The sequence below is a fragment of the Dendrobates tinctorius genome, unplaced genomic scaffold (assembly GCF_039654945.1).
Source record: "Dendrobates tinctorius isolate UK_male_01 unplaced genomic scaffold, ASM3965494v1 ptg000160l, whole genome shotgun sequence".
NCBI classification, from domain to species: domain Eukaryota; kingdom Metazoa; phylum Chordata; class Amphibia; order Anura; family Dendrobatidae; genus Dendrobates; species Dendrobates tinctorius.
Window position 1 is genome coordinate 22,696,014 of NW_027361827.1, and position 17,440 is coordinate 22,713,453.

The 17,440-nt window shown below is 47.3% G+C and overlaps 1 protein-coding gene across 2 annotated transcripts in view; it reads right to left on the reverse strand.

The window, feature by feature from the left end:
- The window catches only part of SMC2 (structural maintenance of chromosomes 2), a 212,186-nt gene extending 205,351 nt beyond the window's left edge, over positions 1 to 6,835 (reverse strand). For both annotated transcript variants that reach the window (XM_073549710.1, XM_073549709.1), the window contains exons 1-3: positions 6,682 to 6,835; positions 2,074 to 2,258; positions 1,440 to 1,589 (exon numbers count right to left, since the gene is read on the reverse strand). In XM_073549710.1, the coding sequence (XP_073405811.1) occupies positions 1,440 to 1,589; positions 2,074 to 2,241 (318 nt within the window). In that variant the 5' untranslated portion in view covers positions 2,242 to 2,258; positions 6,682 to 6,835. The remainder of the gene's footprint in view (positions 1 to 1,439; positions 1,590 to 2,073; positions 2,259 to 6,681) is intronic.
- Between the last annotated feature and the right edge of the window lie 10,605 nt (positions 6,836 to 17,440).

Here is a 17,440-nt window from a genome sequence, read left to right on the forward strand (position 1 = left end):
GCTCGCTGGTCCTGATCGCTGGAGGGGCTGTCTATGTGACAGCTCACCAGCGATCAGTCTAACGATGTTCGAGCAATCCCATCCATGTCGGATCGTTGGTGAGATCGCTGGGACATCGTTATGTGTAACGGGGCCTTTATATAGCACCTTTAAATCCACCGTGCTTTTCAGACATCATCCTCACTATCTCAACTGGGCTCACAATGTAAATTCCCTATCGTATGTCTTTGGAGTGTGGGAGGAAACTCAAACATGAGGAGAACATACAAACTCCTTGCAGATGTTGTCCTTGGTGGGATTCGGACTCAGGCGATCCAGTGCTAACCACTGATCCACCGTGCTGTCCATGACCATACCAATACAATTTTTTACCAATTTCCCTTGTAATTGGGGCTGTTATATTAGCGCCAGCTACAGGGAAATTTCAGCCTCATGGCTACATAGCAGAGCTGTTGGGGTTTCCTAGGACCTTGCACCCACTGATCACGTTTACTAGGTCCAGAGGAGAAAGAAGGCAAGTGCTTAGTAATTGGTATACTCTGTGCTGGTTCAGCATTGTGTATAGAGATAGAGAAGGTAAATATGGTGATAAATAGTGATGAGCGAATATGCTTGGATAACGTGTTATCCAAATATCTTGGGTGTGCTTGTATATTATGTTCCAGTGCCTGCGGCTGCATGATTTGCGGCTGTTAGGGTACTGTCACACTTGGCGATGTACCAGCGATCCTGACCAGCGATATGACGCGGTCAGGATCGCTGGTACATCGCTAAGTGGTCGCTAGTGAGCTGCCACACAGGCAGATCTCACCAGCAACATCGCAGGGGTCGGGGGTCGCTACTTACCTGTCACACTAGGCGATCCTGACGTCCTCCCGCCCACATCCACACTCGTCTCTCCACAGGAAGCTGACGACGAGAAACAGTCCAGGCCGTTCTCGCGCAATCAGCGATAACCAGCGGCGGTAAGTATCAGACATAGCAATATCGCTATAAAGTCACAAAAACCAGTGACGTTATAGCGATATTGCTTAGTGTGACAGGCCCTTTAGACAGCCTCGGCACATGAAGTGGGTGCCTGTTTGTTACACAATCCGCCATGTTTGGAGGCTTTCTAACAGCCGCAGGGACTGGAACATAACATACGAGCACGCCCAAGATACTCGGATAACATCTTATCCGAGCACATTCGCTCATCACTAGTGATAACTATGTCCATCTTCTCTCTGGGAAGTCTAGCAGTGTGTGACAACAGACTCCTCGCCCCCACAACTTCCCGTTCTTGTGACACCAGATCAGACTCCACTGATGTTTTAGAATGTCAGTGAAGGGGGAACGGTGGACTGGCTGATCTTTACACTCTATGCGCAGCCCAGAAGCAGCTGAAGAAGAAATAAATAATATCTTGTGGTGGGCAGATAGTGGAAAACCTTACTCACCTGTCTTGTCACAGTGATTTCATCATGTGACTCAAATCCTAGCGGGCTCTGCTTTTTGTCCAGATTCTCAAACGTTATAGATACTGTAGCTTTCGTTATACCGGCTTGACCATTTTTATACACAAGATCCTGCAAGTTGGAGGCTCTTACCTATAAAGATATAATACCAATCAATTGGTTTAAAAAACAACCATTTTTTTCAAGTTAAAGGGTGACCAACAACCTCAACTTGTGTCCACCAATTTTGCAGAGATTCTATCCAGTAAAAATAGCATGTGGGGGGTAGAATATCTCCACAACTCAGCAGCCGGTGGAAATACAAGGGCTTCTTTCATTAACATAAATAAACACGTGATATACTGTAGATCAATCTGTGTGTTATGACTATATATGAGATTCACTTTTTGTATTGAAGAACTGAACGAAATTCGCTTTCTGATGATATTCTCATTTATTGAGAAGCACTTGTACTTTGAGTCCCCGAGAGGAACAGTACGACATCACACTTTCATGGGGAACGTATCAAGGATCCACATAGGTTAGAGCTTGTAGAGATCAAAATACTGCTGTATGGATAAAGTACAAAGCGGGAGAAAGTGTGTCCCTACATAACATCCAGCAGTCCGCATGTTACCTGGGTAAGATTGGAGATGCCAAGAAGGAAGCAAATAGAGTCCAGAATATTGGACTTGCCGCTGCCATTAAGGCCAGTAATGGCATTGAAAAGTGGATCAAAGGAGTTGATCTCTGTCCTCTGAGCGTAGGACTTAAACCCTTCAATGATGATGGACTTTATGTGCATGTTGGAGCCTGCTCTACCTGGAAGAGAAGAAAAGGGTTATGTACATATGAAGAGCAGTGGTGCACGCAACTACAGGAGATAAAGAAAGATGAAAAATTCTAATTTCCTCTCATCTGCTAATTCCCCAGCGGCTCTGGTTGGGCATTGCCAGTCTGGCACTTGTCCTGCTGTGATATCAGGCTGTAAGTGGTCACGTGCGCGCAGCAGCCAAGCGCTGGCACTCTCATGTTAGAGGGGCTGTCTGGACCCAGAAGCCCACTCTGCACACTGACACAAGTTACCAGGCACGTGACTACATGAATACTGTGAAATTAGTCGTCACAAGCCTGCAAGAGCACACATCGCATACACATAATCACAGTACTGCCTACCTGCACGGGATCAGTCACATCCAGCCCGCGGACTGAGGTACAGTGATCAGCAGTGTGTATAGGAAGCTGTGTGCAGGCTCACACAGTATAGAGTGGAATGTCAGCATACCTACCGGCATTCTGCTTAATATTACATGAGAATATATTCATATTGTAATATTGAGCAGAATACATTTCAGTCTATTGGTTCGGCCCTCCAGAACAGTCACTGTCTCATGTGGCCCCTCGGGAAAATAAATTGCCCACCCCTGAACTACAGTGACTGTTGACATTACTTTTTTCAGTGGACAACACCTAGAGATCATGCCATGTAAAAAAAAAAAAAAAAGACGCTATTCACCTGTAGCTGTGGGGTTAATCTGCATGTTCGGGACCTGCTGAGCACCTACACTAAGAGCCCAACTGCAGGGACGAAATTAACTTTATTCCTCTCTGCAGCCTCAGGCTTTCATTCATACGGGAGTCACCGCTCAGTACATAGTGAGCAGCCGCTACAGAAGCCCCCTCATCACTGACCGACGTCACTACATGAGGCAGCCTCGGTAGCATCAGAGGAGCAGTTATGCTGCGTACATGACCACTGTAGCTGATCACTGCCTGCGCCAATCACGCCTCACACATAACCACTGTAGCCAATCACGCCTCACACATGACCACTGTAGCCAATCACGCCTCACACATGACCACTGTAGCCAATCACGCCTCACACATGACCACTGTAGCCAATCACGCCTCACACATGACCACTGTAGCCAATCACGCCTCACACATGACCACTGTAGCCAATCACGCCTCACACATGACCACTGTAGCCAATCACGCCTCACACATGACCACTGTAGCCAATCACGCCTCACACATGACCACTGTAGCCAATCACGCCTCACACATGACCACTGTAGCCAATCACGCCTCACACATGACCACTGTAGCCAATCACGCCTCACACATGACCACTGTAGCCGGTCACGCCTCACACATGACCACTGTAGCCGGTCACGCCTCACACATGACCACTGTAGCCGGTCACGCCTCACACATGACCACTGTAGCCGGTCACGCCTCACACATGACCACTGTAGCCAATCACGCCTCACACATGACCACTGTAGCCAATCACGCCTCACACATGACCACTGTAGCCGGTCACGCCTCACACATGACCACTGTAGCCGGTCACGCCTCACACATGACCACTGTAGCCGGTCACGCCTCACACATGACCACTGTAGCCGGTCACGCCTCACACATGACCACTGTAGCCGGTCACGCCTCACACATGACCACTGTAGCCGGTCACGCCTCACACATGACCACTGTAGCCGGTCACGCCTCACACATGACCACTGTAGCCGGTCACGCCTCACACATGACCACTGTAGCCGGTCACGCCTCACACATGACCACTGTAGCCGGTCACGCCTCACACATGACCACTGTAGCCGGTCACGCCTCACACATGACCACTGTAGCCGGTCACGCCTCACACATGACCACTGTAGCCGGTCACGCCTCACACATGACCACTGTAGCCGGTCACGCCTCACACATGACCACTGTAGCCGGTCACGCCTCACACATGACCACTGTAGCCGGTCACGCCTCACACATGACCACTGTAGCCGGTCACGCCTCACACATGACCACTGTAGCCGGTCACGCCTCACACATGACCACTGTAGCCGGTCACGCCTCACACATGACCACTGTAGCCGGTCACGCCTCACACATGACCACTGTAGCCGGTCACGCCTCACACATGACCACTGTAGCCAGTCATGCCTCACACATGACCACTGTAGCCAGTCATGCCTCACACATGACCACTGTAGCCAGTCATGCCTCACACATGACCACTGTAGCCAATCATGCCTCACACATGACCACTGTAGCCAATCACTGCCTGCGCCGGTCATGCCTCACACATGACCACTGTAGCCAGTCATGCCTCACACATGACCACTGTAGCCAATCATGCCTCACACATGACCACTGTAGCCAATCACTGCCTGCGCCGGTCATGCCTCACACATGACCACTGTAGCCGGTTATGTCTCACACATGACCACTGTAGCCAGTCATGCCTCACACATGACCACTGTAGCCAATCACTGCCTGCGCCGGTCATGCCTCACACATGACCACTGTAGCCGGTTATGCCTCACACATGACCACTGTAGCCAGTCACGCCTCACACATGACCACTGTAGCCAGTCACGCCTCACACATGACCACTGTAGCCAGTCATGCCTCACACATGACCACTGTAGCCAGTCATGCCTCACACATGACCACTGTAGCCAGTCATGCCTCACACATGACCACTGTAGCCAGTCATGCCTCACACATGACCACTGTAGCCAGTCATGCCTCACACATGACCACTGTAGCCAGTCATGCCTCACACATGACCACTGTAGCCAGTCATGCCTCACACATGACCACTGTAGCCAGTCATGCCTCATACATGACCACTGTAGCCAGTCATGCCTCACACATGACCACTGTAGCCAATCACTGCCTGCGCCGGTCATGCCTCACACATGACCACTGTAGCCGGTTATGCCTCACACATGACCACTGTAGCCAGTCACGCCTCACACATGACCACTGTAGCCAGTCACGCCTCACACATGACCACTGTAGCCAGTCACGCCTCACACATGACCACTGTAGCCAGTCACGCCTCACACATGACCACTGTAGCCAGTCACGCCTCACACATGACCACTGTAGCCAGTCACGCCTCACACATGACCACTGTAGCCAGTCACGCCTCACACATGACCACTGTAGCCAGTCACGCCTCACACATGACCACTGTAGCCAGTCACGCCTCACACATGACCACTGTAGCCAGTCACGCCTCACACATGACCACTGTAGCCAGTCACGCCTCACACATGACCACTGTAGCCAGTCACGCCTCACACATGACCACTGTAGCCAGTCACGCCTCACACATGACCACTGTAGCCAGTCACGCCTCACACATGACCACTGTAGCCAGTCACGCCTCACACATGACCACTGTAGCCAGTCACGCCTCACACATGACCACTGTAGCCAGTCATGCCTCACACATGACCACTGTAGCCAGTCATGCCTCACACATGACCACTGTAGCCAGTCATGCCTCACACATGACCACTGTAGCCAGTCATGCCTCACACATGACCACTGTAGCCAGTCATGCCTCACACATGACCACTGTAGCCAGTCATGCCTCACACATGACCACTGTAGCCAGTCATGCCTCACACATGACCACTGTAGCCGATCATTGCCTGAGACGGTTATGCCTCACACATGACCACTGTAGCCGATCACCGCTTGTGGCGGTTATGCCTCACACATGACCACTGTAGCCGATCACCGCTTGTGGCGGTTATGCCTCACACATGAAAACTGTAGCCGATCACCGCTTGTGGCGGTTATGCCTCACACATGACCACTGTAGCCAATCACCGCTTGTGGCGGTTATGCCTCACACATGACCACTGTAGCCGATCACCGCTTGTGGCGGTTATGCCTCACACATGACCACTGTAGCCAATCACCGCTTGTGGCAGTTATGCCTCACATATGACCACTGTAGCCAATCATGCCTCACACATGACCACTGTAGCCAATCACCGCTTGTGGCGGTTATGCCTCACACATGACCACTGTAGCCGATCACTGCCTGTGGTGGTTACACCAAGGTACATCAGATTTAAAAGGGTTTTTTTTTAGCTAAATAATGGCATTAGTAGGTACCATTACATTTTGCTATCACTTCTCTATTAGGTAAGAGGGGCTGGTGGGACAGGTGCACGCCACAGTAATAGCACTGCTATACACGATGACATAGAATTTATTATATTCAGATACACAGGATCCTAATGAGTCACGTGATCTGCCATTCGGGGTCTGGGTACATCGCTGTGGGAACACTGACGACTGACCGATCCCCTGCTACTTATCTGGGTGGGGAAAACACAAGAGTATAACAATGCAAGCAGCACTCGGTAATAACGTCCTGTGGAGGCAGCGCGCACATCCGGCCTGAGGGTACAGGCACACTCACCACTGGAGCCCGAGACCGGTTCCTCACTTTCAGGCTGCGCGCGCTTTTCGCGTGCGGCACTGTAAACGCTGTAACGCCAGGCTACTGTGTCCTACCTAGCGCCTGTTCTGTTTCTACACAGAGAAGCCGCAATAAGCAGCATACGCCTGAAAGAAGAATTATTTGCAACCATTCCTGCCCGTAAACGTACAAAGTATTAACTTCATAGTCATAGTTCTAGGTTGTAAGTGTCGTTCCGATACATTTTAATAAACAGGCATAAAAAGGACAGCCAGACTGAGGACCCGCTGCTTGTTAGGCCCCAGATAGGGCGGGCTGTGAATTTGAACCGTAGCTGTCTACTACTGTTTATTTGCTTCGAGCGCTAAAGCATCACGTGACTCCCCGATTCCGCCATCTTTATAAGGGGCACGTTTGCCATTGTTTTGCTTTCCGTTTCTTACATGATAATTAATGTACAGTATTCTATAATTTTTTTTTTAAACTTTTTCTTAGTTGTAGACTGTTTACAGAAAACAAAATATAAATATTCTGGGAAAGTGACTGCAATTTCCATTTTGACCATAAGGTGGCGTATAAAACCCTCCTATTCCAGCTTTTTCCTTGTGGATTATTATTATTATCATTATTGCCGACTAGTCCTAGTCCAGTGGAAGCATTGTTGTCTAGTCACCCAGTATACAAGACACATGGTCCCCATGATGTCCCACAGTATAACTTTGCTGTATTTCTGATGCCTTTATAGCCGGCTTGTGTTACAGCTCCAGTGGTGTATACTGCCCTCCACCCTGCTGCCTCTGATCATATACTATGGAGAGAGAAAGAGGGGAGCCGGATTTCCTGTGTTCATTACCTCTCATTTTTTAGAGAATTTTTGTTTTCAATTTAATGATTAAATCCTTCACGCCATGTCTATTCTCCATCTTTGTTTTCCATTTTTTTCCTCCCCTTCTTCCCAGATCCATAACTTTTTATTTTTTCCATATGGGGACTTGTTTTTCCCACGTTTTCCTTTTGAATGACACCATTAATTTTATTATCCAATGTGCTGGAAAGCAGGAAAAAAAAATAAAAAATGAGGTTAAAAAAAAGTGCCCTACGAGGGCAATTACACAATAGTTTTTCTGAGTTTTTATTCACCATGATCACTATATGGTAAAACTGACCTTCCATTATGGTTCTCCAGGTCAGTACGAGTACTCAGATACCAAACATGCATAGTTTTTTTTTTAAGCAGTGAAATTTGCTTTTGTCACTGTTTTCTGAGACCCCTAGTGTTTTCAATTTTCAGGATATAAGACCAGGTAAAGGCTTATTTTTTGCTCAACAAGATGACTTTTTTATTGATACCATTTTGGGGTAGATACGCTATTTTGATCGCCTGTTATTACGTTATTTTTGCATTGTTGCGGCGGAACAAAAACCCCGTATTTCTGGCGTTTTGGTTTTTTTTTTGTTATGCCGTTTACTAATCAAGTTAACTTATTTTATATTTTGGAAGATCAGACTTTTACAAATACAGCGATTACAAATATGTTAATAAATACTAACAAAAGACTGAGCAGAGAATAGGAAAACATTCAGGAGACACTCTGTAATCAGATTAAGGCCAGTTTCACACGTCCAGATAATTCCGATACCGGTAAACACGGTACCGGATCTATCCGTGTGGACACGTGGTACCTCCGTGTGGCAACTGTGTGCCGCACGTGAGCCACATCAGGACAACACGGACGGCCGCCAGGAAGTAGCGCTACTGTAAGCACTGTTCCCGGCGGCTGGTGCTGAACGCCGCTGTGATTCTTCTCTCCTGCTCTGGGATCCCCGTCAGTTTATGAACCAACCAGACGAAACTTACAGCTGGGGGCTGCAGCCCACAGCTGTCAGCTTCATCAAGGTTGGTTCTCAAGAATAGAGGGGTTCCCACGCTGTTTTTTTAATTATTTAAATAAATAATTTAAAATACCGGCGTGGGGTCCCCCCTATTTTTGACAACCAACCTGACTAAAGCTGACAGCTGAGGGATGATATTCTCAGGCTGGTAAGGTGCCATTGATCTTGGCCCCCCACAGCCTAAAAACTGCAGCCCCCAGCTGCTCAGAAAAGGTGCATCTATTAGATGCGCCTATTCTGGAGCTTTGCCCCGTTCTTCCCACTTGACCTGTATAGGTGGCAAGTGGGGTAATAAGGAGTTAATGCCACCTTTCTATTGTAAGTTGACATTAAGCCTGGATTAGTAATGGAGAGGTGTCACTAAGACACCTATCCATTACTAATCCTATAGTAAATAAAGGGTTAAATAAAAACACACAATAAGAATAAAGTATTTTAATGAAAGAATGCAACACACACATTGTTTAAATCTTTATTACTCTGCTAATTCCTTTGCAACTCCTGTAAAAAAGGTGGAAATAATAAACTAACAATATACATTACCTGTCCGGCGCTCAGTCACGCCCCAGGCGTAAATCCATCTTGGGGGTTAAAACGTTTACAGGTCGGAGCGCTGCTAACACAGAATGAATGGAAGCAGCCGGCGCATGCTCAGTAGCTAGTGCTCCATTCATTCTACAGTCGTTTACAGTCGGGAGCGGCTGTGTTAGCAGCGCTCCTCCTGTAAACTTATTAACCCTGAGATGGATTTACGCCGTGGGACATGACTGAGCGTCGGACAGGTAATGTATATTGTTGCTTTATTATTTTCACCTTTTTTACAGGAGATCGAGGCAGTCGCAAAGGAATTAGCAGAGTAATAAAGATTTAAACAATGTGTGTTGTATTCTTTCATTAAAATACTTTATTCTTATTGTGTGTGTGTGTTTATTTAACTATTTACTATAGGATTTGTAATGGATAGGTGTCTTAGTGACACCTCTGCATTACTAATCCGGGCTTAATGTCACCTTGCAATAGAAAGGTGGCATTAACCCCTTATTACCCCACCTGCCACTGCTACAGTTGGGGGATGCTTTTCTGGGCAGCTGGGGGCTGCTGTTTTTAGGCTGTGGGGGGTCAAGATCAATGGCCCCTTACCAGCCTGAGAATATCAGCTGTCAGCTTTAGTCAGGTTAGTTGTCAAAAATGAGTGGGACCCAGCACAGTTTTTTTAAATTATTTATTTAAATAATTAAAAAAATAGCATGGGGACCCCTCTATTCTTGATAACCAACGTTGATGAAGCTGACAGCTGAAGGCTGCAGCCCCCAGCTGTAAGTTTCGTCTGGTTGGTTCATAAACTGAGGGGGACCCCATGTCGGGTTTTCATTCATTCATCACTCCTGCTCACTATTGCCGGCAGAGCAGGAGAGAGGAATGACAGCGGCGTTCAGCACCAGCCGCAGGGGAACAGCGCTTACAGTAGTGCTTCCCTGGCGGCCGTCCATGAGCACAGAGGACAGTGTGAACTGTTCTCCATGTGCACGTGTTCAGCATTTTTGCTGACCATGCGCTCCCACGAACAATGACATGTCTCCGTGTTTTTCACACGGACCATGTGTCCATGAAAACACGCTGACATGTGCAGAGAAACATTCATTTTAATGTGTCTACGTGTGTCAGTGTCTCCGGTACGTGAGGAAACTGTCACCACATGTATCGGAGCCACTGACATGTGAAACCGGCCTTATCGAACCATCATGAAGAAAGAGGAGTGCTAATGAAGTCTCATAGACAACCATTCTGTTGTATTCGGACCATTAGAACCCTTTGGTAGCGTCGCAATTTTTTCCATTCATCTGTGCCCCCCTCTTTTCTGTTCAAGTCATTTGTTCACACTCCGCTGGCCGCTATGCGGCTAAGTCGGCGCTTGTGCGCACGTGCCGTTGTTGCTTGGCCACTACACTGGCTGTGTCGGCGCAAAAGCTCACTTTCAGTGTTTTTTCGTATCTGTGCATTGTGCATTTTTCTATGTGCTGCTCATAGCAGTGTTAATAAGGTCCGGCTATTATACCGGCTGCGCTTGCACGAAACTTTATCTTTCCTTAGTATACTTATGCATGTGCACTATCCTTGTCAGTACATTGGCCGCGCTGGCGCTAACACTCATTTGTTAGTGTTCACTTGCACCTACGCATTGTGTGTTTCTTTGTGCTTATGGATTTGTTAGCAATGTTTGGCCATTATACCGGTTGCGCCTGCACGAAGTTCTATCTTACATCACTATACCCGCGCATATGCACTAAGTTTGTTTAGGCGCCGCTTCACTATACCCGCGCATATGCACTAAGTTTGTTTAGGCACCGCTTAGACCGGCGTCACACTAGAGAGGAATACGGACGAGTAGAGGCGTTAAAAAAACGCATTGCACACGGACCAAAGATTCTCTATGGGGTAGCTCCCATCAGCCGTATTTTTCTCGCGTATTTTCTACGGTCCGTGCCAATCGCAGCATGCTGCGATTGTCAGCGTATTATGACCGTAGTACGCCAATGTAAGTCTATGGGTGCGCAAAAAAATCGCATTACACATGGACCACCAGTGTGACTTGCGAGAAATACGCAAGACTTTTCCTGGTGACAGGAAATGGGCCAATCCATCATCAGGAAGCTTAGACATGCAAATTAGCTCAAAAAGCACTCCAGACATACAGGAAGTACGCCTCCACGGAGTACAGCATCATGACACCCTACCAGAATCTCAATGTGGAGCTGCTAATTGTTCTTGTGCATGATCGCCCGGAATTATGGGACCAACGGGATGCACATTATGCCAACCGGGCAAGAAAGGAGGCTGCATGGAGGCGCATATGTCACAAAATGTTCCCTGATTTTGGTGATCGGCCATGTGAGGAGCAGCAGAACATAAGTACGTACGCATAAATTATGTATGTCAAATTACCTGCCATCAAAAAAATATTTTACAAGTAGGCCCCCCACATCCTGTGCTTCTGATATTGGGCTCTCGTGGCTTGTAAATTATTTTTGGACCCACTGTTTGACCCTGAGAGAATGTTACCCTGTCCCCAAACTCCTCATAATGCCTAGCAAACACAGTTTAAAGAGTTGCTACTTGCCACATGAGCTACTGTGACCCTGTGCATCTGGCCTGGTTGCACCAATGCTGTATGCCACCCTGGGTAGAACTCACACCCTAGTAGGCCACATGACTTTGATACTAGTTCAAAAACTTGTTTTAGGCAAATTGTAATTTTTCATTCTTTTATGTCACATTGCAGTCGAAGATGTGATGAGACGCTGGCGCAGCATCCGTGACCAGTATCGCCGTGAGCGCCAGCAGCGGGCAAGAAGTGGTTCTGGGGCCCACACAAAGCGGAAATATGTTTATTTCGACCGCCTCTCGTTCCTCGCTCCAATTATGTATCTCAGACCATAAGTATACCAAAAACACCACATGACACAAATGCTTTATAGGGCCCGATCAAAAATTTCCTTTTTCTACATTTTATATTTAATCACAGAACTCAGTCTAACATCACTGAAAGGGAGACAGGGTCTGAATCAGAGGCCATCATCGATCCTGTAGGTGGTGGGGTTGAGGTGTCTGGCACATCTTGTGACCTTCCAAGGATCCAGGCCCAAGTGACTTCTCCTGCTTGACCTGATCCTGCCCTAGAACCTGGGCCACCACCAGAAACACCACCACCAGAAACAGAGCCACTACAAGGACCGTCAGCTGCATCACCACCCGACATCCAGAATGAACAGGGCAACAGCAGCAGCCCAACTGTTCGGCTAGAGGGCTCCCCCCAGCCTGCTGTGCCATCCAGGCGACGTAGACGAAGGTGCCATATCCCTGCCACTGATACTAGGACGAATGTGGATATAGGGGACCAAAATTCTCGTACCAGAGTTGCCACTGATGATGGGGAGGAGGAGTACTCACGCAGCCTTGCCCATTATCTTCGTTCCCTTCCCTGTGAGGTGCGATTACATTCAGATCCTAATTGACGCAAGCACACTCCCCAATACCCCTTATGAGCTGTTTGAGTTTCTGGAGAGGTGGCAGCTGTCACCCAGGAATCTCATGCGTCTTAACCCACACCCCCAAGTGCTTGCTCAATCAGGGTCTGAGGATCCTCCTACACATGGGAATATACAGCACACCCTCCCCTACCCAACATTGGCAACATCATTCCCAAATGTCAGGGTATAACCCAGCACACCAATATGGCCACTTGTTCCCAGCCAATGTTCGAGGCTGGTCCCAATCTGGTTGGGGACGACATGGCCATTATGGTGGTTTAGACTCACGGCCCTACCAGCCTCAACAGGAGAGTCGTCTCCAATATCATAGTGCCCAGTATCCACCTCAAGCCCATGAGCCGGCCCACTACCTCCATCATGGGCAAGAGTATGCCCCCACACAGGCCGAGGGCCAAGGTGGCCAAAATAGCCATCAGGCAACACAGGCTGGGCTGCCGCCTTCTCCCCCCCTACATGCTACAATTTATAAGTTTGTGTGTTTTTTTTGTGGTTAAATGCTGTATTGTAACATTTTAACAATTTTTTTGGGTTCTAAGGCCAATTATGGCCATTTTTCTAAATAACATACAGTTGTGGCCAAAAGTATTGACACCCCTGCAATTTTGTCAGATAATACTCAGTTTCTTCCTGAAAATGATTGCAAACACAAATTCTTTGGTATTATTATCTTCATTTAATTTGTCTTAAATGAAAAAACACAAAAGAGAATGAAGCAAAAAGCAAAACATTGATCATTTCACACAAAACTCCAAAAATGGGCCAGACAAAAGTATTGGCAGCCTAATACTTGGTTGCACAAACTTTAGCCAAAATAACTGCGACCAACCGCTTCCGGTAACCATCAATGAGTTTCTTACAATGCTCTGCTGGAATTTTAGACCATTCTTCTTTGGCAAACTGCTCCAGGTCCCTGATATTTGAAGGGTGCCTTCTCCAAACTGACATTTTTAGATCTCTCCACAGGTGTTCTATGGGATTCAGGACTCATTGCTGGCCACCTTAGAAGTATCCAGTGCTTTCTCTCAAACCATTTTCTAGTGCTTTTTGAAGTGTGTTTTGGGTCATTGTCCTGCTGGAAGACCCATGACCTCTGAGGGAGACCCAGCTTTCTCACACTGGGCCCTACATTATGCTGCAAAATTTGTTTGTAGTCTTCAGACTTCAAAATGCCATGCACACGGTCAAGCAGTCCAGTGCCAGAGGCAGCAAAGCAACCCCAAAACATCAGGGAACCTCTGCCATTTTTGACTGTAGGGACCGTGTTTTTTTCTTTGAATGCCTCTTTTTTTCTCCTGTAAACTCTATGTTGATGCCTTTGCCCAAAAAGCTCTACTTTTGTCTCATCTGACCAGAGAACATTCTTCCAAAACGTTTTAGGCTTTTTCAGGTAAGTTTTGGCAAACTCCAGCCTGGCTTTTTTATGTCTCGGGGTAAGAAGTGGGGTCTTCCTGGGTCTCCTACCATACAGTCCCTTTTCATTCAGACGCCGACGGATAGCATGGGTTGACACTGTTGTACCCTCGGACTGCAGGGCAGCTTGAACTTGTTTGGATGTTAGTCGAGATGCTTTATCCAACATCCGCACAATCTTGCGTTGAAATCTCTTGTCAATTTTTCTTTTCCATCCACATCTAGGGAGGTTAGCCACAGTGCCATGGGCTTTAAACTTCTTGATGACACTGCGCACGGTAGATACAGGAACATTCAGGTCTTTGGAGATGGACTTGTAGCCTTGAGATTGCTCATGCTTCCTCACAATTTGGTTTCTCAAATCCTCAGACAGTTCTTTGGTCTTCTTTCTTTTCTCCATGCTCAATGTGGTACACACAAGGACACATGACAGAGGTTGAGTCAACTTTAATCCATGTCAACTGGCTGCAAGCGTGATTTAGTTATTGCCAACACCTGTTAGGTGCCACAGGTAAGTTAAAGGTGCTGTTAATTACACAAATTAGAGAAGCATCACATGATTTTTCGAACAGTGCCAATACTTTTGTCCACCCTCTTTTTTATGTTTGGTGTGGAATTATATCCAATTTGGCTTTAGGACAATTCTTTTTGTGCTTTTTCATTTAAGACAATTAAATGAAGATAATAATAACAAAGAATTTGTGTTTGCAATAATTTTCAGGAAGAAACTGAGTATTATCTGACAAAATTGCAGGGGTGTCAATACTTTTGGCCACAACTGTATGGCTTCACAATGCTTTTAAAAAAAGGATACATAAAAAGTTTTAACTTTCAATTGTTGTTGTCTTTATCAATGATGCACTTACATCACGACATGCTGCCATATGCTTACACGTTGATTTAGAAACAGAGAAAAGACATAAGGGGTTGTAATATATATAGTTTCCCAAAGGCCAAAAAGAAAAATTTACAACATAGACACAGCATGCTCTTGCCAAGATGTTTCCCCCTCAGGTGACATAAAGTAATTTGTGAAAATATCACGCAATTTGAGCCCAGAGAGCGGTCTACGTTGAGGGTTGATAGGTGGTCTCGCCCTACGTACATTGCCTGACCCACGTACAACACCAGCAGAGGAGGAACAATCATGTATCCTGGTGAAGTTATGGCGAACACCACATGCTTTAATTACTTCATTTACATTTTGTTCTCTCAGCTGAATGGCAGACTGTAGGACCCGCCATTTGGCCCAATGAATGCCAAAGGAACACTCCACCAGTCGCCGAGCACATGATAGGCGCAAGTTACAAATTCAGCGCAAGTTTCAAATTTAGCGCCGGTGGTCCAGGTTGCGCTGGGGATATGGCCTCATGACATGCGCATTAACTAAAATGCCTCATCTGCCACAAGGACATAAGGGACTGATTCTTGAGTGGATCCTGGTAGCTGGCGTGGTGGTGGTAGATCCAACTGGTTGGTGTGTAGCCGCCGACCCATAATGGAAGTATTGAAGACTCTAGAGTCTCCCGTCCTTCCATAGGCCTCAATGTCAACAACTATAAACTTGTATTGAGGGTCGGCCAGTGCCAACAATACAACAGAAAAGTATTGTTTATAATTGAAGAATTGTGAGGCAGAGTTTGGCAGCTTACGCACCCGGATATGTTTGCCATCAAGGGCCCCAATACAATTAGGAAACTGGCATTCCTCCTCAAAGTCCCTTGATATCCTCAACCAGTCTTCCATCCTGGGCTGGGGCATGACGAGTTGATGTAGTCTTGACCAAATTTGACTACATGTCGACCTGACTATGCCAGAAATGGTAGATCTTCCAATGAGAAACTCATGGTTTAGGGCGGCATAAGACAGGCCAGTGGACAGGAAGCTGAAGAACAACAGAAATGGAGCATTTTAGAAAGCACAAATTAACAAAACACCAGGTACATATGGGTCGCCCACCCAGGGCTGTGGGGTACTCGGTACCGGGCCGGTATCAGGGGGATGTGTCACAGCAGCGATGACCCGGTCCGTGGCCCTGGGCGCCCAAATCAATGGTGGTTTATTAGATAGTTTATATGGATAGTTCGTGACGCCACCTGTGGTGTTCGGCAAATATGGTGTTAGGCCGATGCTGCGTGCAGATCCTCTGGGACTGATGGTGTGTGCAGCATAGATGGTAAAGCTCCCCACAGGCGGAGCTGTAGTCCCAGGGCAGTATAGATGTGGTGGGCACGGTGATGTAGCAGTGCCGACAGGGTAGGAAGCAGACACAGACAAGACACAGCGGGGTGCAATTTTCTGTACCTTTACTTGGTAACTGCAGTCCAGGGTCCTGATTACAGATGGTAACTTAGCAGGTTAGCCTGGAAGCAACTCTGGGATTCTCTCCTTCCTAGCGCTTTGTGGTGTGAAGCACTCCAGTCCTTAGTTACTCTGAAGTTCCTCCTGTCAATTGTTCCTAGAACTCTCACTTGCTCGGCAGACAGCTGTAGCCTATCTCAGGGACGCCTAGCTCCCGGCTCTCTATCCGTTTCGCTGTTGTGCCTCAAGTTTCAAATGGGAGCAAGGCATTTACAGCCTCCTACCCCTCTGGTATCTGTGGTAGGACCTTTAGTATCCTTGCCACCCTCGAGACCAGGCTCCAGTTCGTGCGCTCTCAAGCTGAGGGAGCTCGCCTGCTGCAGCTCAACCTCTCAGCTTCGTTCTCCACGTCTGCACACTTCACCCTCCGCAGACTAACTAACTACACTTCCTCCTGGTCCTCAGAGGTCACTCCTCCCCTTAATCCAGGTTTAGAGCTCCCCCTGCTGACCCAGAGTGAAACTGTGTTGCATGTAAGGATTGACTGTGAGAGAGACCCATCATTGCCTCCAAGCCTGGCATTACCCTCCCCTGGAGGAAGGCAAAGCCAGTGTGGCGACCATACTCCTGGGGGCGCCACATTTGCATACCAAATTTGTTAGTGATTCATATCTACTAACACACATATATTTGGTCGCACGATCACTACGTGATATTCAGTACATATTACACATAACATTCTGGTCTGTAAGTTTATATATATCTGGAATAAGATGAGGGCATTAAACTTAGGACAAAATAAAAAACATACTTTGGGCAACACATCATGAACATAGAGAATGTGGTTGTGTAGTACATACCGTAATGTGAGTAGAAGTCGCTCCTCTGCAGATATAGCTTTGCGCATCCTTGTGTCCTGAAAGGTTATCCCAGGATCCCAGGGTGCACTGTCTCCAAGAGTAGATCAAATGTTGCAAGGCTCATAAGACAGTATTTGTAAAAAAATTTCCGGATGATCCAGCAGAGAAGAATAGAGGCGGTGAAAATGACCTCTTGTGAGTCGTTGCCTCAAAAGTGGATGGACCCACATGCATCTCCTCCTCCTC